Source organism: Labeo rohita, chromosome 20 (genome assembly GCF_022985175.1).
Source record: "Labeo rohita strain BAU-BD-2019 chromosome 20, IGBB_LRoh.1.0, whole genome shotgun sequence".
NCBI lineage: Eukaryota > Metazoa > Chordata > Actinopteri > Cypriniformes > Cyprinidae > Labeo > Labeo rohita.
Genome location: NC_066888.1, coordinates 12,222,626 through 12,245,837, shown reverse-complemented (window position 1 = coordinate 12,245,837; position 23,212 = coordinate 12,222,626). Strand labels below are relative to the sequence as shown.

At 36.5% G+C, this 23,212-nt stretch overlaps 1 protein-coding gene across 3 annotated transcripts in view; it reads right to left on the bottom strand.

Annotated features, from left to right (window-relative positions):
* The window catches only part of fndc4a (fibronectin type III domain containing 4a), a 37,490-nt gene extending 19,998 nt beyond the window's left edge, over positions 1-17,492 (bottom strand). Inside the window, exons 1-2 of one of the 3 annotated variants that reach the window (XM_051138484.1) lie at positions 16,990-17,492; positions 3,385-3,500 (exon numbers count right to left, since the gene is read on the bottom strand). In XM_051138484.1, coding sequence (XP_050994441.1) covers positions 3,385-3,500; positions 16,990-17,065 — 192 coding nt within the window. In that variant the 5' untranslated portion in view covers positions 17,066-17,492. Of the gene's footprint in view, positions 1-3,384; positions 3,501-3,785; positions 3,939-16,989 lie in introns of those variants that run through there. The other 2 variants (XM_051138485.1, XM_051138483.1) reach the window with 2 other exon arrangements.
* Between the last annotated feature and the right edge of the window lie 5,720 nt (positions 17,493-23,212).

Genomic DNA, 23,212 nt, shown 5'->3' with positions numbered 1-23,212 from the left:
ATAACATTTTTCAAGGGTTATAAAGCATTCAGAATTCTTCATGATTGACTTAAACCTATATAATATTATAGATTTGACATATATCTATTTCTGCTTGGTCATGACTGATGAAAAAGAACACTAAATTTAGCATACTGTGGATTTATGTTAGGTCCATCCTTCATGATATCATCCCACATAACTCTCATTATGAAGACCCAAATTCATATTTTCAAATCACTTAAACATGTGATACTTCATTCATGTTTCGTTTGACACAGAATTTGTCCGTAACACAGTTGACAAAATAATGAATCAAATGTTAATTTTCATGAACATATTAAAAGTCATTAGAGCTTAAGCTTGCCAAATAATTAATTTAGCACATTAAGGGGATATATTATTCAACCATCTAGTTTCAAAAAAGAATAAAAAAAGAATATTGATTTCCTGACTTATTGGCTGATATGAAATGTACCCCTAAATATAGAATTACTGAATTATAGTGGACCAATCAAGTTCTTACACATCATACTCATCCAACCAATGTCTTTATGGACTTGCTTTGTGTACTGGGGCACAGTCATGCTGGAATAGAAATGGGACCTTCCCCAAATTGTTCCTACTAAGTTGGAAACAGAATTGTTCAATTTTTTTTGGTTTACTAAAGCATTAAGATTTAGCCCAACCTCTAAAGCAGCCCCATGCCATAATCCCTCCTCCATTAAACTTTAGATTTGGCACAGTGCAGTCAAACAAGTAATGTTCTCCAGGAACCTGCCAAACCCAGACTTGACTATCAGACTGCCAGACAGAGAAGCAAGAGTCATTGCTCCACAAAACAGGTTTCAGCTGCTCCAGAGTCCAGTGTTTGTGCGCTTTACACCACCCTTACGAAAATTAACCATGGTTTTACTATAAATAAAACCAAAAAACCATGGTTACTGTACTTAAACTATGCTAACTACAAATTAACCATTGTTTTGGTATTCTAATCATAGTTTAACCATGGTATTTGTAGTAAAAATGTGGTTTTACAAATGGTAGTCAATACACCAAAAAAACATGGTTACGACACTTCTACTATAATACAACCATGGTTAATTTTTATAAGGGCACTCTATCCGTTCTTGATTTAAATGAGCTCTATAGATTGACCCATTGTTTCACAAATGTTTGTAACTTTTTATACACCTGTGGCAATGAGTCTGATTAAAACACCTGAATTCAATAATTAGGATTACATCTGTATTTAGGAATTATATACTGTAAGCTGTGATGGGCTTTAAGTTTGGCCAAAAATATTGGCACCCTAGCAATTCTGTCAGAAAATGCAACCCTTTTCTCAGAAACTTGTTGCAGTTGCAAATGTTTTGGTACTCACATGTTTATTTTTTGTTTGCATTGAAACAACACAAAGACTTTCCAGAGAAGGAATATCAAATCTGATACAATTCCACACAGAACCCAAAAAATGCACTGGACAAAATTACTGGCTTAATATTTGATAGCACCCCCTTTGGAAAAAATAACACCTTGGCAGTGGTTTCTTACACCTCTCTACTGGAATTTTGGACCACTCTTCTTTTGCAAACTGCTTCAGGTCATTCAGATTTTAAGGATGCCTTCTCCCAACTGCTGTTTTGAGATCTCTCCACAGGTGTTCTATGGGATTCAGATCTGGACTCATTGCTGGCCATTTCAGAACTCTCCAGCGCTTTGTTTGTAACCATTTCTGAGTGCTTTTTGAAGTGTGTTTCAGGTCATTGTTCTGCTGGAAGACCCATGACCTCTGGTGGAGATGCAGCTTTCTGACACTGGCAACTACGTTGCGCCCCAAAATTCTTTGGTAATCATCAGATTTCATGATACCGTTCACACAGTCAAGGCGTCCAGTGCTAGAAGCAGCAAAGCGACCCCAAAACATCTTTGAACCTCCACCATGTTTGACTGTAAGGACTGTGTTCTTTTCCTTGAAGGCCTCATTTCTTTTTTTGTAAACAGTGCCATGATGTCCTTTACCAAAAAGCTCTACTTTTGTCTCATCTGTCCACAGTACTATATTGCCCACACCTGTTACTTGCCAGAGGTGTGTCTAAATACAAATTACAGGAGCATGACATGCTTGACAAGCAATTATTTCTTACAATTTTGACAAGGTGCCAACCATTTTTGAGTTCTGTGTGAAATTTTATCAAGTTTGACTTTTCTTCTTTGTTGTTTTTTTTTTTTTTTTTTTTTTTTTGTGTGTGTGTGTTGTTGCAGTGCAAACAAAAACAGTAAACACGTGAATAACAAAACATTTACAACTGGAACAATTTTCTGAGAGAAGTGTTGCATTTTCTGACAGAATTGCAAGGCTGCTGATATTTTTGGCCATGACTGTATTTACATGTTCTTTCAAACCACAAAATCTTTTCAAGGTTCCTACTGAATTTACAAACTCTGAAACATCACCTGCCGCTTTAGGCTGGTATTTGCTGACATTTCAAATGGCTCATGCTGTCTAGAGGTCAGCAGTACAGTTACAGTGAGCGCTTTCTATGAGGTCACCTAATAAGTATAAATCACATGTTAGGGCGCTAAAGGATCTTCTCGAAGCCCTGAGAGCCAAACAAGACAGCCTTTCATTTCAGCTATAATTCTGCCCGCTAACTTAATGTTGCATTTAGCTCTGCCTTCGTTGGTCTTTAGAGTCTGCAAATAGATCCAAAGCACTTTCCTTTGCCCTTGGGCTCTGAAGCAGCCTCTAGGTGTGGGGGAGTCTGATAGAAGTCTTTGGCTAAATGAATAATGCATTAATCTGTGAACGTCGCCCGCACAGCCATTACAGACATGCAGACAACCTATTGCATAACATGATTGACAGATATACTTGTAATTGCTCAAATGTGAAATCAGTCAGACTTTTGCCTCATTAAACTACCAATTTGCTGCTTATTAGTACTTAGTAAGGTAGTTGTTAAGTTTAGGTATTGGGTAGGATTAGGGATGTAAAATATGGTCATGCAGAATATGTGCTTTATAAGTACTTATAAATAGCCAGTATGTTATGAATAGGCATGCTAATAAGCAATTCGTTAATAGTGAGAATTGTTCCCTATACTAAAGTGTTACCCAACACTTTATAAAACTTCTGCTCCTGGCTTTTGTTCAAAACAGTGTTCCAGCCATTCGCATGACAGCTCATTTTAAAAAGACAGGTTATTATTTTAACTTTGTAAGTTTATGACATAGTAAAAGAAAAAGTACAGTATTTTGGGCTAAAAGAGTATGTAAAATTGGAAGAACCAAACACATGAGAGCCATGGTCAGACCAAAAACAGTGGATCAATCTCTTTTCTATTTTCTGTCAGTGCCCATGTACTCCGAAATGATAGAATTTCTTGAAAAGTGATTATTTACCTGTTGGGAGATGGAAAAGCCAATAATGATGTCACCCTCCGGCACCTCCCATGATACGGTTGCCGAATCAGCTCTCAGGTGCATGACCGACACATTAACTGGAGCAGGTGGACGATCTAGAAACACAAAATCAATGCTATTAACTTTGAATCTTTGAACTCTAATAATTTATATATAATTCATAACTTCTCAGGCCTCAATGCCCACTTATTCTATGTTATTAATTATAGGGCAATAGTGATAGAAATCATTTACTGCCATACTTGAACTGGTATATTATTATAACATTTCAACTATTGTCTATTTTTAGTGCAGAAACTAGTAGAGCCGATGCACATTTTCAAGGCAAAAACCTCAAAAGCAATAATCTACTGTCATACAAGTCATGGACAAGCTATTACCGTCCCATGAAAACACAACAATGATCCACAGGTTTGAAATATGTTGCTGTGCTCTGTTATTTGCTGTCCTTTTATAGACTGTCTGAGTCGCCTGCCAAGAAAGCTTTCCAATCTGACCAATCAGATTTGGCATGTAAAACATTTACTCTGTGGCTTGATCTCTTCTCACCGGCTAGCTCTCTGAGGAGCAGCAGCTCTCTCTAAAAGCAAACCCCTTACAACACTCAGAGATGTTTTATGCAAAGCTACATTTCTTTTTCGTTAATGTTAGTACATCCCCTCAGGGCAACATGTTTAAATTGGTATCTTGAAAGTTGTTTGGGTCCATTATGTGGTTTGCTATATTACCCGTTCACCACTTCATTCGTGATTAAATGAGTCGGCGTTCAGAAATCAGACTGACAGTGCCAGAAATCAATAGTGATTCCAAGCAGAATCAAGCAGGTTTCTTAAAACACAAAGAAATGGAAATAAAAGATATACTGTGGAGCAGATCTCCTCATGACTATATTTTATTGAAACTGCTTTCTGAAACTGACTGTATCCAGCACACTGTGTCCTATATGATACTTTTATGTGGGTCCTTTTTTTTTAATTCAGCTCAGCTGTAGGGTCCTCCATCATGATTTAGGAAGCAATAGACAAGCTAATTAGTCTCACAAAAAGCAGAGGAGAACGGTGGCAGGTTCAATACTCCAGCACATGCCTCTTTCGCTCTGGAGAAAATAGAAAGGCGGTGAACTAGACTGAACCACGAGAGCATTTTCTAGCATCTCCTCTGAGCAGTGCTCTAATGGACTTTATGTGTTTGTGTGGGCGACTGCAAAAAGGGGAAGGGGTGTTTTTTTGTTCCTGTACCCGAACATCAACAATAACAAATACAGACTCTTAGCTAAGTTACATAACAGCTGTTTTGAAATAAGTTGTGGCTTGTTGCACAACGATTTTGTTCCAGATCTGTATGACGCATCTTTACCAAAGGACCACAACATTAGCAGGCACTTTCTATCAACAGAGAACTAAATAATGCCTGAAAATTGTTTTCTCCCAGTAGAGTTTAATGGGGGTAAATAAGTTTCAGGCATTATTTTCCTCAGATAAATATTAAATTAGCATAAAAACTAATTATTAAAAATCATCACAATTTATTTATTTAAAAATATGCCAGATTGGATAGCAGTAACACATGCCTGAAACTTTTATTTCTATTTGTAAATGTTAAATTATCATAAAAATGCACAAAAAATATGATTTTATAAATATTGCACTATATAGCATATGGGTGGTATGCTAAGGTACAAAAGCTGAAAGGTACGTCTTTGTACCTTATTTACCCATAAATGACACATATTAGCTCCTCTGAAACCCTCCACCTCCCCAGCTCCACCTGTATAGATCTGCTATAGGTTATTACAGTTGAGGTCGAAAGTTTACATACACCTTGCAGAATCTGCAAAATGTTAATTCTTTTACCAAAATAAGAGGGATCATACAAAATGCATTTTTTATTTAGTACTCATCTGAATAAGATATTTCACATTAAAGACATTTACATGTAGTCCACGAGAAAATAGTTTAATTTATAAAAATGACCCTGTTCAAAAGTTTACATACGCTTGATTTTTAATACTGAATGATCCACAGCTGTGTTCTTTGTTTAGTGATAGTTGTTCATGAGTTCCTTGTTTGTCCTGAACAGTTAAACTGTCTGCTGTTCTTCAGAAATATACTTCAAGTCCCACAAATTTTTTGGTTTTTCAGCATTTTTGTGTATTTGAACTCTTTCCTACAAGGACTATATGATTTTGAGATGCATTTTTTCACACTGGGGCCAACTGAGGGACTCACATGCAACTATTACATAATGTTAAAACACTCACAGATGCTCCAGAAGGTAAAAACAATGCATTAGGGGCCAGGGGTGTAAACTTTTGAACAGAATGAAGATGTGTACTTTTTTTCAGTACTGCCCTTCAGAAGCTACAGAAGATACTTACATGTTTCCCAGAAGACAAAATAAGGTGAATTTACCCTGATCTTCAAATTTAAAAAGTTTTCACTCCCCCGGTTCTTAATGCATATTGTTTCCTTCTGGAGCATCAGTGAGTGTGAACCATCAGTGAACCTTCTGTAATAGTTGCATATGAGTCTCTCGGTTGTCCTCAGTGTGAAAAGATGGATCTCGAAATCATCCCGTCATTGTTAAAAAGGGTTCAAATACACAAAAAATGCTGAAAATCCAAAGAATTTGTGGGACCTGAAGGACCTGAAGAACACCAGGCAGTTTAACTGTTCAGGAGGGGTACAAGGGACTCATGAACAACTATCACTAAACAAAAAAACACAACTGTGGCTCATTCAGGTAACAACACAGTATTAAGAATCAAACGTATGTAAACTTATGAATGGGGTAATTTTTATAAATTATTTTTTCTTGTGGACTATATGTAAAATATCGTATTCAGGTCAGTACTAAATAAAAAATAACATGCATTTTGTATTATCCCTCTAATTTTGATAAATAATTAACATTTTGCAGATTTTGCAAGGTGTATGTAAAAATTTGTGCAGCAGCAGTATGTCTTAAATACTCACAGCACTGTATCGGTGTATGTATTAGCAGTAGCAATTCCTGTACTTGCTTTGCAGCAGCAGCAATAATCTACAACAGCAGCAATAACCAACAGCAGAAGCAATTCAGCGTAGCAAATATACTATGTAATAGTATACTATAAGACTAAAAAAGGAGCTTGGATTTGTCATTTGTCTGCTGTTCTCCGGCGCTAATAATCAGCAACAAAACCCATAATAATGCATCACAATGCTGAAGGATCATACTCAGTATCAGACTGATAATCAATGCCCCGTGTTGACGCCCTAGGAGGTCACTAGTATGGCAGAACTCATCGCCATGCAGCTATGATCATACACAATAGGGGTCACGGCTGATTATGCTGGTCTTCCTTGCCCTCAGCAATGGCTGTGTAAATTGGATGGCGAGAGGTCTGACTCCAGCTCTGCACCACGGATAATCATTTTGAGGAAGGAGAGGGCCACCTCAGTGAAGGCTGAATGCGACATCAAAGCATTTATGGGGTCACATGCACCAAACCTTCCATTTTAATGAGCTCCTAGATTTGCAGCTACATTGTTGTTTTTGTGTAATTCTGTGTGCAAGGGGTTATTATGAGCTCTACATCTACACTGGCTGTTATATGTTATATATTTTCAAAATATTACATGCGGAAAAGGCTGCGAGCCAGAGCCGAACATGGACAAGGGAAGTATACTTTCGGCTGTAGACAAGGAAAAATAGCACGACTGTGAGACTTAACAATATATTATAGGGATGTTACGTTATTATTAATATTGTGGTATTGTGATAGCAAAACTGTCTCGATATTATCATGGTCACATGACAATATGAAACGATACGTATTCTGGGCAAAAAGTGTCATATTTAAAATATATTTAAACTTCTTATTCAAACATAAAAGGTCTTTAAAGTTGTGTTTTGGGCCATTATGCTTTGGCACAGTATCTGTCAAACTAAAACCGAAAGCGCAGTATGGCTTAATCCCTTCATCAAGAAGTGTGCACTTCGTTCAGGCAATCAGCTGAATGCAGTGAACTCATTTAATTCCATGTACTGTGAATTTAGCATGTGTTTGGGAATGCACGGCCACCAGTTATGCTTTATTTTCGTGGCAGATGATTACAGCATTTTACTAGATTTGTAGTGAGACATGTTTTTGTAAGCCTGTTTTCAGTGAAGCTGGAGTTTTCAGTCAAAATAAAAGCAGTATGAATTGCTGACAACTAGCAGTTTAAATGGGAAAAAAGTATTGTAATTTCCCAACTGTAGTATAAAGCAAAAACAACATACCAATGAAATGTTCATTCTCATTTATTTTACAGTGCAATTGTTTTACATTATATGGCTATTACTGTTATTGGAATAACAAAAACATAAAATTGTTGTTATTATTAATAATATTATATTCCAATTTGTTTGGCCTCCTGAAACACCAATGTGAATGTAATTTAGACTGATACAGTGTACCACAAATAAAAAAAAGAGGGTTGAGCTCCCTTAGTTTAGTTACAAGTCAATTCACTAAATTTTTTCTGACTTAAGTTTTCTTAGTTAAGAACATGGGACTTCATGTGGACTTCATATCAAGGTATTATCGTATCGTGAGATTTTGATATTGTAACATCCCTAATATATTATAATGTATTGTTAATATTAAGTTGTAATTTAAAATTGAGTAACTTTTGAATGAATCGGTTAAGTAAACGATTCAATGACTAACCGAAATTTCCTGAATAAATCACTGCTTTTAAATCTTTTTTTTAAGACATATTATTAAGACTTAAGGCTTGTATGTTTCCTATATGTAGGAGAAAACCCATGGAAAATTTATGTTATTTAAAGATTTATGTTTATGTAAAAAATCCACATCGTTTTATGCATATGTTGGACTATGGGTGTGCCATTATTTATGACGTGAAATGGTTGAACTCTGTGAGCTACTGGTGCTACCTGTTACTATTTTTACCGCAGCACAACTTGGACAATAAAATACTGATACAATGATTACAGCTACTGAAAGAGATGAAAGAGCTGAAATAGCGATGGATATAAGTGTAGGCTTAAACCAAATGCCTTACCATTCATTTTTTCTCCACAAGAAGCCTTAACGCCCCCAAGATATTGAGTAAAATCCACGCTGAGAAACTCCTTCAGTGGCGTCATGACAAGCGTTGACATGTCGACATGTTTGCATTCTCCCAGGATGGTATCTAGGGCTTCTGGGCTCTGCCGTGTGTCGTGTGTTGGCTCTACTAAATGCCTCAGAGGCATCAGGGCAAGTGGAGAGAATTAAGACTTTAGCAAGTTTTATTCGTCCACAGGCATCTTCCCATTCTTTTCTCCTCTTCTTATCGCTAGGAAAAGCAGTGAAGACTTACATCGCTTCTCTTGTTGCCCTTCGATGGAAAATTACAAACAAAAGCTGCATAATGTGGCACTAATTGGAGCTATTGTTTTTTTTGTTGTTGTTGTTTTTTTTGTGGTAAAAAAGATCAACAGGTAGCGCCAGTAGTTCACCAAGTGCAACCACGTCACGTCATCAAAATAATTGCACCCCCCATAGTCCAAAATATGTATAAACCGATGTGGATTTATTAAATAATGTAAATCTTTCATGGGTTTTCTACTAAATATTTCAGTGAGAGAAATCATTTACATTATATTAAGCCATACAAGTTTTAATACCAGGGGTCCCCTTTAATTAATAAGTTCTCACTCATATAGATGGTCACTTGTCACCACCCAATAAGTTGCTGTAATTAACATGTTTTAGCATTTAAAAAAAGTACATGCTTTGTTAGATAATACAAATGCTAAATAATATTAGTTTTGTCTGTTAGTGTAGGAGGAAAACACATCATTGTTATAGTGTGCTATTAGACACTAAATGCCAAGCCAGTTTCATTCCATCTGTCCAGCAGATGCTCAGTGAAGTGAAAAATGAAAGATTTTCATAAACTGATATCATGGGAGAACATCTGCTGGGGTCATGTTTGTCACATCAACAAATGTATTTGCACCTCAGAGTCTATTAAATTATGTCTCATCATTACAACTGCTAATTTGTCACAGAAAGCAGCAAAATATTTCAATCTCAAAACAATCCCTCTGACTAAGCATCCATTCAGCTAACAGCACAGTTTGACGCCAATGTTCCGAAAGTACTAAAGACACATAATGAATTGCCAATTTTCTCAATATAGTAACTTAATATAATGAACATTCTTCACTGACCAAGAACAGAAGGTTCTTAAGAAACAATTCATCAGGTTTTTGTCATTTTAGCCATGACATTTACCTCACTCTTCCCCCGCAAGAGCTCATTGTCCTTGAAGTAATAGAGGTTACACGTGTCTGAAGGTAGCTTCAAATAAATTGTGATAGATGGCCAGGCATAAGCTCTTTAGTGATGTGGAAAATAATTGTTTGGATAACGGAAGACGTGAGATATGGTGGAACTAGCAGCATTTGCGTCGTATTATCTTACTGTCTGAATAAATGAAAATACACAATGCAAATAAAAATAGACATAATTCACCCACCCCATCTTGTTTCAGCCTAATATTAATTTCTAGTCCATTATGCTGTATAGTACATCTCTAAGGTTTTGTCTTTTACACATGGTGATTTATACTATAAATTATTTAATAATATATTATACATGTCCTAAATCCTAATCCTACATAAATCAGCTTCCACTTTTGTTGTAAGGAAAACAGAAGCTCTCAGAATTCTGCAATACAGAAGAAAAATAGGGCGTATAGGACAATATGGAAAGTATTAATCTTTAGTAACTACTTCTGTTGTCTATATCCTTAGTGAAATCTAGTTACTAAACTACATTACGTTAAGATGTTGCAAACGTAGATTAATACACTGATGCAAGCATTGCTTACTTCCATTAGCATCTGACAAGAAGTGATCTATGTTTATAGCTCTAAACATAAACCCACAAAAAGCAAGTATACATTTTATGTAAAATAAGACTGTCTATCGTTATCTCTGTCATGTCGCAACCACTCAAGCACAAGTCAGATGCACTCAAATCTGTTACATAACAGAAAGAGGAGCACAGGTCACCCTGGGTAAAACACAGAGCATACAGTTAAAAAGCAAGAGGCCGCATGAGACACAGACATCCTGTCAGGGTAATTCACAGGAAACAGGCACTAGCAGCACTTCAACTGTTCCTCATGATCTGAGAGCAGACACGGGCCGCTCCAAAATCTCCTTCAAAGAGACCTTCAACACGCAATCTTCAACAGTGCTCCACAAGTATGAAAGCAGAATAAACATGTGCGCTCTGAGTCAGATTTTTTTGATCCTTCTAGCTAAAAATACACATTTGGACTACTACGTCCCTCCTTTTTTCTCCAAATGTTAAGTAATGCAAGATGCAAGTTCTCCCAACCTCAGTTTAAAATTGCAAATGTGCATATTGATTGCTTGAGCAACTGCTTTTTTATCTGAACTGAAGATTTAAATGAATTTTCATGCTACCTCAGAGATCTGTTTGGTGAGTGCAATAAAGAGAACACAACACAAGCCGTTTGTCTTCACAGCCCAAATGTGACATCTCTCTCACACCGTTTCTGTCCATCACTATGTTATCTCATGCTCTAATGACCTCCAGGCATGCAATGGATTCTGGTAAGGGGTTAGTGCTTCATGATAGATTTCGTGAAATCTGCTGTCTGATCCTCTCAGGGCAGACAGTGCACTCACAGATGGAACTGCAGGGTGTTCTATCAGCACAAAGCCGCAGAGGGAGCACGTCTCAGCCTCAGGGGAACACTGCACTTTCCCGACGGAGCGAGATGTCACTGTAACAACAGAACACCCCACACCGCCCTTGAACAGTCAATGGGTGTCTAAGGACAAGATGGACAATTCAAGAATAGGATATATTGTTAAAATAGTCCATGTGACAGCAGTGGTTCAACCTTAATCTGTCTTCGACACACGTTCATGAGAGTACCATGTTGAAGACTGACACATAAGAGAAGAAATTGTTAAATAAAGTTGTTATTTTTGTTCTCTTTACGCACAAAAAGTATTCTTGTAGCTTTATAAAATTAAAGTTGAAGCACTGATGTCACACAGACTACTTTAACAATGTCTACACTACCTTTCTGGACCTTGAACGTGATAGTTGCGTTGCTGTCTATGTAGGGTCAGAAAGCTCTCAGATTTTATAAAAAAAAATTTTAATTTGCTTTTTGAAGATTCTTCCCCAACTAATGTAAATGAATGTTGGTTAACCCGTTTTTGAACATCAAAACACCTGGAAATTTGAAGGACGTTTTCATTTTTAGGTGACCTATTTCTTTAATGGTTCAGCAGTTTTGAACAAATTGGTTTTGAATAAATCAGCACTGTTGAATGAATCTTCCAAATTATGTACTCTCTCATAAAGATGGTCACTTGTTGCCACCTACTGGTATAACAAATTAACTTTCAAAAGGAATCACTGAAAGTTCCTCATCACTATTGCACGAATTAGGGCTGCGACATTAAATTGATGCATTGCGATTTGTGGATTGATTCTGGAAGAGAATCTGGAATCTATTCCGAGCTTAGTTTCTAACAGCAGATGGCGCTTAAATCGAGTTTTTAACCGCATACTCAAATGCTCAAGAAGTAGAGTGCTGAAGAGCATGATGCAATTGCACCTTGACTCAGAATGCCTTTATGACGTGAGATTAATGTAAACACAGCCCACTGTGAACACTCTTGTAATTCACATCAACCTTTTTTAAATTTTATTAATGATTGTTTTAGGTTCCAGTGTGTGTAAGGAATTGGAAGCAACCAGAGTACGGCTGTTTTTAAAACATGCAGTACCATCTGCTTTTAAAAACAAAGCTTAGAATTGATTCCACAGAGAATCGTGATGCTTTCAGCAATCTCAGAATCCACATGACCCCTGCCGACAAATACAGGTCATGGAAGATGGTGCGTATTAGTTTATTGTTAACAATTGTCAAAGATGGTCTACATTGAGGACAATTCACTTGCGTTAGATAGAGAAAACCCTGAAAAGTTGCAGAAAATGTTCTTTTTCGATGGACCTATTCTTTTAATGATTCTGAGGTTTTGAACTAATCGGTTAAGTCAATGATTAAACGACTCACTCAAAGTTTTTGAATAAATCAGCGCTGTTGAATAAATCCTCCGAATTATGTACTCACTCATAAAGATGGTCACTTGTTGCCACCTACTGGTGTAAAAAAATTAACTTTCAAAAATAATCACTGAAAACTGAAAATTCTTCATCACTAATCAATTTGAGATTTTTCGAATGCGATGTGATTCTCTCTGCAATCTCTTCTGAGCTTAGTTTTTAACAGCAAATGGGACTCTAATCTAGTTTTCAAACGCACACTTAAATGCTCACAAACCCTTCGCAAGACCCTTCACAGGACGTTTGATTGATTATCTAATCTGATCATAACGCTGAATCTGCCATTTTGTCCTACATACAAACCAGACACGATAGTGTGTATTGACATCTTTCCACAGTTTAACTGAAATGAGATACCTTCTTATGTTCATTCATGTTTCTTTTGTGCTATAACAAAGACAAACAACAAAGGTTCACATGCCTTGATCTGAGGTGCTACAGCGATCACGACACATTAAAGAGTATTTATTGTTTGAATTGCTTACAAAATGACAAAATTTGAATGGTGAGACTTTGTTTCATGCCTAATGTAACCTGCTCTGTCAACACGTCTCTCAGCGCATTGTCAGTTTACTCTTTGCTCTGCGTTGTATTTTTCACTGTGTTACAGGGTTGCCAGGTTTTCACAACAAAACTCGCCCAATTGCTGCTCAAAACTAGCCCAGTTGCGTTTTAAAGGGGTATCCTGGGTGTAAAATACAACTTTTTGGTGGGGTTCTCTTGGTAAAATTTGCATTCAGGGTGCTAAATATCACTTCAATCCATGGACACAAAAAACAACTCACAGCAGTGTTAAAAGTAGACCAACTGTACATGTACATGTATCTACCTGGCAACACTGCTGCATGAAAACATGATATGTGGAGTGAGAGTGCTATGACTCGTCAGATAACGAAGGGGGGGTGGGTCTTCGCAAAGGGTCAGTTGCACCTCAACTCAGAAAGCTTTTATGATGCAAGATTAACACAGCCCACTGTGAACACCTTTGTAATTCAAGGATTATTTTAGGTTCAAGTGGCGTGTGTAAGGAATTGGAAGCAAGCAGAGTACGGCTGTTTCTAAAGCACGCAATCTGCTGTTAAAAACTTAGCTCAGAATTAATTCCAGAGAGAATCACAATGCATTTGGAAAATCTCAGAATCGATGCAGAATTGTTTCTTGATTCGCGATGCAGCAATTTATTTTCCCAGCCCTGCAAACCATAGGGGTAAATGAAGCATAATTTAACTTTGAAGGTATAATTTTTGCACATTTTTCTGACAGTACATAATTTGCAAATAAATTCTGCCCTTGTCCTTGTAGAGTATTATTATTTTCTGTTAGATTTGAAACTTTCTGTTTCTCTATAATTACATTTTCATGTCCTTATATTTCAAGGCAAAGCACTTTTCAAAGACTCATAATAGAAGAGTCACGCACACAAACAAAACTGAACATGTGGAGACCGAATCTTTCTTTTTTATGCATGAAAATGTTGAAAGCCTTTGTAAAAGATCATTTTGCTTTTCTTTGTTCCAAACTAGATGTCATCAATAGTCATCCTACACATAGCATATACAGAGTCATCTTATTAGTATGCATAAGAAATACAAGTGGTTTCACAGTGTAACATTTACATGCTCATGTATTGGCTCATGACTGTGTGCTATCAAAATATGAAATTATTTAAATAATCTCATGACAATATATTCTATAAATCTTAAAGGATTTGTAAACATTCATACATTTTAAATGCTGCCAGTACATTAATATTGCATGTTCAGTCAGTGTCTGTCCAAACATGCACTAGACCTTTTTTTCACTCTTCAGACAAATACCTATGAATGCTAATGAGATTACACAGTCATGCATTTATGCTCCACCATATCACCTGTGCACAAATGTGACCTTATTTCCCACTGTCAATGACGTTCCTAGCTATGTACACGCATTTGATTGGTTTGTGTAGGGTCTAGCAGTGATCCGTGAACACTTCCCCCTCCCTGGGTCTACAAGAGGTGAAATTAGACAGTGTGGCAGTTTAAGGTCAATGTAATTGGTGACCACGGTCCACCAGGTCTGGCCCGGCGATGAAATTCTCTTGTCACCTCACTACGGGCCAGATGAGGTGTTGGAAGTCTGACAATTTTTAACAGGCAGCCAATTTCAACACAAATCCTCTGGATATACACTACATGGCCAAAAGTATTTGAACACATGAACACCACACCCATATGTGCTTGCTGAAGATTAAATTTCAAAATCTTAGCAATAACAGCTTCTACTCTGCTGGGAAGGATTTCCATCTAAATCAGGTCTGGTAACAAATAGCTCGGAGTTGCCATTCCATTAAAGTTCCCAAAGTTTGTTCATTGGGATTCAGGTCTGTGTTGGTATAAGGAATAGAACACCCAAGAATTAAAATTCACTGTCAATTTAGAAAATGTAGATGAGTTTGTTTCTTCATCAGAACAGATTGTTGAAATGTTGAATTTAGCATTACATCACTTGCTCACCAATGGATCCTCTGCAGTGAATGGGTGCCGTCAGAATGAGAGTCCAAACAGCTGATAAAAGCAACTTGTCTCTTCTTCCGAGTCCATAATCCATAATAATGCTTCCTCTAGTGAAAAAGTCCATCCCTTGTTGTCCTCTCACATCGAAATCCGCCAACAGATTTGTTTAGACAACTTTTTCCTTGTAAACTGTGCTTTTTTTGTGCATATTTCTCTCCAGACTCAGATGAAACAACTTTTTCACTTCACAAAACGTTAAATTATGGACTGGACTGTGATGTTTTTATTGGGCTGCTTGAATTCTCATTTACTGCAGAGGATCCATTGGTGAGCAAGTGATGTAATGCTAAATTTCTGCAAATCTGTTCCGATGATGAAACTCATCTACATCTTGGATGGCCTGAGGATACATTTTCAACAGATTTTAATTTTGGGGTGAACTATTCCTTTAATCAAGAGCGATTTTGCTGTAGTATTTTGAGCAGTGCTGTGCTCTGCATGACACTAACTAGCTCATTTCAGGTGTCTGTTGTCAAGGAAAAGAAACCAAGATGAATATAAATTATTCTTCAGTCCTAAATCTCGGCAAAGAAGCTGCTCTGGATCATAAACTAGGACAGATTTCAAACCGCATGATCATAATTTCGCACTTATCCCCATTTGAATTTAATCAGGTGTGTCTTTTGTTTCATGCATGTACTGGACATTTCATATACATTTGTGTTGACTTTGCACTTAATGCTCGGCTGGGAAAAGATGAATGTAAAGATTATTTAGTGTAACACGCACTAGTAAATTATTACTCTTAATATGCAGCTGCTGAGGATGAATTTTGCAGTATTCTGTTATGTTTTCTCTGACAGGTGTAATCTATTTTGCAAAAGGAGAGATGTTCTGGTTTCCGAGAAGCAACTTTGAGCACTGGAAGTGTTCATATTTCAGACGGAAACGCTGTGCTTGTGAGAACAGAAGTGCCAACTGCTGCCTTATCAAAGCTGCCCCAAAATCCCTGATGACTCAATCAGGAAAAAAGGGAAAGGATCAGAACAAAACAGGATAGTGTTTTCCTGACATGCTTCCATACCTTCACGCCATGCTTGAAAATGTACTAATTCCCCCAAAAATAGTCAAGAAGGATACCAGAAAAATCTGTTTAGTCAAAATATTGCCACGATTTTTCAAGGTTCAAGTACTCCTGTAGCTCAAAAAGCAAAGCATGGTGCTAGCCATGGCAAAGTCGTAGGTTTTATTACATGACCTGCTAAAATGCATACTTTGAATCCAACAAAAGTCGCTTTGGATAAAAGTGTTTACCAGTATACATGAATATTAACAGTTATTTCTTCCTGTTAAATTTTATGTAATGCAAAATGAACTAATCTTCTATTCAATGCAACATATTGTAGAAAACAACATTATAGCATTATATGGGGCAATTTTCGATAGTTTTGATATAAGACTGATTTCATATTTTATAATCAAAGTAATATTTGCAATCATCTCCTTTATTTGTAACATAACCGCTATAAAACTTAGAGTAAAAAGTACACCAACCACTTGTCAAGAATAAGCTGAGAATTCAGACTATTTAAATTAAGTCAAGTGTTCAACTGAATGATCAAAAATAATAAACTAATGATAAAAAGTCATTTCTTAGCCCATTTTAGTCTGTACTAATCTCCATCAAAACATTTCAACGTAACTGTCTTTGCTATATTACAACCATTCAACATACTGAAGTACCTGTCGTTCTGAATTCAGCAATCATGATATTTATGTAACCTACTGTTTGATATGATTTTGCTCACAGACGCAAACACAGAGCATCCAAGCAAAACCCGCAAAGGCTCAGTTCATCTCATTTCTAGAAGCTTAAGTGCGTCCATTCAATGCAAGACAGAACGCTGATTATCAGACAAATAAACTTACTTGCTCCCACCAGAAACATTTCACTACCGAAGAGCAACAGTCCGACTGAGTTAACAAGGACAAGAACGCGAGCCATATCTCCACTTCAAATGTCCAAGAATCCAAACAGATGTAGTTATCTTCCTTTGCTTCTAAACGGGTTTGTTTATAGCAACATTATGAATATAAATTCATCCAAATAAACACATCTTAAATAAAGTACGGTAAAAATCTCACGATGGACATCATGTTCGCAAATCCCATTTAAACACGTGCCGGAACGTCCATGTCAGCATCAGGTTAAATATTGACTTTCCGTCGACTTCCAAAACGCTTCCGTCTCACTTCAGATTCATGCTTGATTATTTCAGGCTTTCCTTCGATACTGAAGGTTGTGAGGGAGCGTCAAGTTCAGTGTCGGAGGTGTTCAGATACTGACGCTCGTGCATGTCATTTTGAGCGAGCGTGCGGCGATCAGCACCACGGTCAGCTCCAGCGCTGCGCGAGAACGCGAGCCAGAGACACAGGAGATTTATTTATTTATAAATGTGCGCGCATCCTGACAATGTGGAGATCTCAGGATTGCTCCATTGCTCAATGGCCAAGACTCAGTTCCCTCATTCATTACAAAGCTTTCAAAAACCAAGATTTACATGAATGAGGTATTTTCGTTTTTCCTAATTGAAAGTGGTTTCAGGCAGCCAAAACAATGTTTCTTATGATAGTTTCTTATATACTGGATATAGTACAGAAATTGTGAAGGTGCGGTCACAGTGTTGAGTCATTTTATTGGGTTATTTTTAATATTTTTACCCAGGTGCTGGGTCCAGCAACCCAGCATTAGTTAAAATATGGACAAACCCATCAACTGAGTTGTTTTGACCCAGTGGATGGGTTAAATGTTTAACCTAACCTTTTGGGTAGTTTTATTTAACTTAACTATTGTTTAAAATTTACAATATGTCTGGCTTAAAATCCAACCCAAAATAGGTTGTAAATTAAAAATCAGAAACATAATTACTGGCGGCATCAGCAATAATCAAAAGGTGAACATTTATTAATAAGCATTTTTTAAAAATGTTTATTATTTAATTATTACTTATTCAACTATTTAATAAATGTTCATTTATTAAACATATTTAAAAAAGTTAATTTCAACCTATTTGGGGTTAATTTTAAGCAAGAAATACAGTAATTTTTAAACAATAGTTAAGTTAAATAAAACATTTAACCCAATCGCTGAGTTTGTCCATATTTTACTCAGTGCTGGGCTGTTTTTAACCCAGCACTTTGCACACTGTAAACTGCTGGGTTATTTGTTTTTAAACCCAAATGCTGGGTTCAGCCTGTTGGCTCATTTTATTGGGTTATTTTTAATATTTCTTTTATCCAGGTGTTGGGTAGTTTTTCTGTAATTCAGCTGCTGGGTAATTTTTACTTTCAGTACATATGATGAACCCCTTCACATACCTACCCAGCGCTGGGTCGGTGTAACCCAATGTTGGGTAGTCTGTCCCAAACTGGTTAAAACTGCACTCAAAAAAATGCTGACTAATTTTTTTAAACCAAAAGCTGGGTTCAGCCCATTGGGTCATTTTATTGGGTTATTTGAAACATGTAACCCAGCTGCTGGGTAGTTTTTCTGTAACTTAGTTGCTGGGTCATTTAACGCTGGGTTATTTTTTTCTAAGAGGAAACTTGATTGACGGGAAACTTCCTGAATGAAATAAAGGTTTCTGCTACACTGAATTCCTATCAAATTATTACTGTAAAAATAGGAAAATGTCTGTAGTCTCACACTTTTCCTTGCCAGCGTCACTATGGAGGTTTCACCTCCCAGATTAAAATAACCCAGCATGTGTTTTGTCTAATATTTACCCAGTGCTGGGTTGCCAAATAACCCAGAAATGGTTGTTTCCAAGTAAGTTTATTAACTTATCCTCTAACCCAGAAAATGCAACACAATGTAATTCAAAATACTGCACAAGTAGAGCACCTGTGAAAAATCAACACAGAAAATTTCCTCTCTTTAATGGCTACAAGGTCCTATTTTTATGAACATTTCTTAGAGTGTACACTTCACTGACCACCTGTATAGTATCTGGAAATGCAAATTTAGAGGCCTCCGGTGCTTTGGCCTTCACAAAAGTCTTCGCAATAAGTTTGAAGGTTGAGACTATAGTATTTTAATCACATAGCAACCTTCTGACATAATTAAACTTTAGAGAGTGTCACAGGGTTGCTCTGCAATGATTTTCATCTTTCTATCTTACTAAGAAGGTTTTTAAAGGTCAGTACAGCACATCAGCTTCTAAATATGCATTTTCAGGTACATTACCTGCTTAAGGGATCAGTGATGTGTAGGAATATTGTAGAATAAAAAAAACTGGCTGAAAAATGATTTGGATTTGGTCTATGATTTACTGAATATACTCCAAACTATAAATAAAGTAGTACAATGTTGATAACTAAGCCCCCTATTGGATTTTTCTATAAAATTTTGAGCATTATGTTCTTTTTCAATCACATAAATACTGTATGAAAAAAAAAGATCAAATCTGATTCAAACTGACTATATTATGTGATCATACCAAGGTGAGCTGTTGAGTGTACTTCCTATCCTTCTATTTAAAAAAATAAATAAATGTATTGTTTTCAACAAGTATTTTATTTTGTTATGGTCGATTGAGAGTTAATTCATCATCACTTTCTCTTCGCCTCTGCTTTATCAGTAGAGGAACTGCCTCCTGGCAACAGTCAGAACTATCACTCCAAACACGCTCTCCATAAATGCTGAGCCATAACTCAATCATGTGACAGTCTACTATATTCCTCAGCTCAAGTCATATATGTTATCCTAAGAATTCAAGGCAGGGCCAAAGATGTTTTACCTCTAGTTTAGGTGACTGCCTGTAGGATGCAATAGTAGAAACTTAGTGTATTAACTAAATAAATGCTTCAACCACAAAACATGCTCTGCTTTTGCAATTAGATCACAAGGTGGCGCTATTCAGTAGGCTACAGTTGCAACTGAACATCTTGCTAGGATTTTCATGCACACCCACACATTATGGCTTAAAGTTTAATTTGCAAAAATGCTGAGAGATTATATTGCTTTGAGAGTATATTTCAGAATGTTAAAATGCTGCGCTTTTGAAAGCAGACAGCAGGTCCTCAAATGGAATGAAGTTCTTTATTCTCCTTTAGACACCTGTGGAGCAGAAAAAGACTGTAATCAGGGCATGGGAAAGTAATTTGTCTCTTTTCAAAGGCATAGCAGGGGATAAATTTCAAACTGTATGTGGTTCTTTTTCACAGCTTTTAGAAATATGCTTTATCTGTAGAAGAAAAGCGTAAAGAATGACAGATGTTTGAGGTAAGTGATTATGCTAATAATAGAGGTAAGAATAATCAGAAAACAGAGAGACTGCTAAATGCGTCCACTAGTTTTGTCTGATTTTCTCAATTGTGAAGACAATAACACTTGAACAGCACATTTCCTCTAGCATGACATCAAGAGATAAATGAATTAGTAAATGCAGAAAAGGATGACATTATGCAAAGGAAATGGACTCACCTCACTGTTGGGTTGGATATGGATATATTTCTCCAAAATAAATGTACAGGTCTCCTCTTTCCAAATTGTGTATTACTTACTCAAATTAAGATATTACAAATACTAACAAAGACTTACATTAATAAGACCAAATAATAAGAGTAATAAACAATTCCATTTCTTTATGGAATAACAAAAGCAGTAACTGCCTCATTATTAGAAATTATACTAGCAATTTAAAGTGCAGTACAATACAGTATGAACTGCTTTGGAGTTGTAGGATGTACGTGGAGCTATAGATGAATGTATGTGCATTCAAAGAATAGCTGTAGAAATGTTATTTCCAAATGATTTCAGTCCAAATTAAATAGTTTGCAAAATCAATGGAATAGTGAATGAAATAGCCAAGGAAGTAAATTCCCACCATGAAAGAAAAGCTTCACAACAGTGTTATCTATTTGTTTGATAAACAAAAGAATAAGCACGTACAGCTATTGATTTTTGCTGCAACAGGCTCTCTAGAGCTTTCTAATTGTTTCTGTGAGGTGGAGAGAAAGAGACCATGGTCAATTTCATCATCAGAAAGGACAGTATTCTAGGTCACGGAAACATTAATATTTATGCCGAGGATGTTTCTCCTATAGATTGATATTAATTATCCACATCCACTGTCCTGACTCTGCAATAGTTTATGCTCCAGGGACCTGTATAGTTGCTCTTTATATTTGAAAGTCTCTCGTTTTAATTTAAATGAATTGCAAATCGAAAACTTTTATATAACTTTTTTTTTTTTTTTCCAATTTACTGATGATAAACCACAAAGAAAAATGAGAAGGGGAATGAGACACACTGCAGGCCAGATTTGAACCTGCATCATGTCTAAATATTTCATGTTTTTAAAGTCAACATAAAAAGCTATTATTTAAACCCATTTTACTTCTGTATTTAAAGAGAAGTTCACTTCCAGAACTAAAATTTACAGATAAAGTACTCACCCCGTTGTCATCCAAGATGTTCATGTCTTTCTTTCTGCAGTCGTACAGAAATTACGTTTGCTGAGGACAAAATTTCAGGAATGTTCAGGCTCTAAACAATCCCAGCCGAGGAATAAGGGTCTTATCTAGCTAAACGATCTGTCATTTTCTAAAAAAAAAAAAAAAAAGAAAAGAAGAAAAATTTATATAATTTTAAACCTCAAATGCTCGACTTGTCTTGCTCTGTGATACATACTCGGTGTAATCCGGATCAATAGAGTTAGAGCATCTAGAAAAATTCCCATGTCATTTTCTCCTGGAACTTTAAAATCGCCCTACATCGCTGTTTTAACTTTTTTTGTAAAGGGCGTTTGAACTTCTTTGCACATTCACTTTGTAAACACTGTGTTGGTACTTCTACAGCGATGTAGGATGATTCTGAAGTTGGAGGAGAAAATGAGACAAATGAGTTTTTCGACATACCCTAACTGTACTGACCTGGATCACACAGACTACGCATATGCATGGCAAAGCTAGACAAGTGTATAATTTTTTTAGAAAGTGATCTATCATTTTGCTATCGTTTAGAGCAGTGGTTCCCAACTCCAGTCCTCGTGGCCCACTACTCTGCACATTTTGTATATCTCCCTCATTTAGCACACCTGATTCAGATCATCAGCTAATTAGGAGAAAGATCCATGAACTGAACTGAGTGTGTCAGATTCAGAAACATACAAAATGTGCAGAGCAGTGGGCCCCAAGGACTGAAGTTGAGAACCACTAGTTTAGAGCCCTTTGAAGCTGCATTTAAACTGCATTTTGGACACTCAAACTCGCAAGCACCATTGAAGTCTACTATATGGAGATAATTCCTGAAATGTTTTCCTCAAGAAACATAATTTCTCCATGACTGAAGAAAGAATGACATAAACATCTTGGATGACAACTGTAAATTTCTGTAAAAAATTCTGTAAAACTGTAAAATATCTGTAAATTTTTGTTATGGAAGTGAACTTCTCCTTTAAAATATTTCTGAATGAAACAGAATTTTCATTGATCTGCAACTAAATATGTATCAGTTCTAATCATAGTTTTGGTAGGGTTTTCCCCCATTCTCAAAAATGTGGAGAAAATTAGCTAAAACATACTAGCTGTTGAAACATACTAAAAACACTAACAACATGGTAAAACATGCTAACATGTGCTAAAATATGCTAGCAGCATGCTAAAACATGCAAGAAACATGCTAGCAATGTTCTAAAACAAGAAAATGCTAGGAACTCCCAGACTCTGAGCGTTTTTTAAAGGTCTAATGGGGTTTATGAAAGTGGCTCAATTTGCTAAAACATTCTAGCTGTTAAAACATCCTAGCAACATGCGAAAACATGTTAGCAATGTGCTAAAACATAAGGGTCATTTCTCAAAATGCGATTTTAAGCCATTTTGTATCCTTGTGTCTTCATGCTATTGAGCATGCATTGAACACAGACATGAGAGAATCGAACCATTAGAAATCCCAGAAGATGTTGAGGGCGGATGATGTACAGAAACTTGTAAACTTTAAACTTCTCCTTCTAACTTAAGAGGTTCTGGCTGTATGCTTGCAAATACGTACATTCTTTGCATTCTTAGAATTGAGAAACAGCCACAGGCCTAGCAAAGTACTAAAACAAGCTAGCAACATGTTAAAACATGCTAGAAACATGCTAAAGCA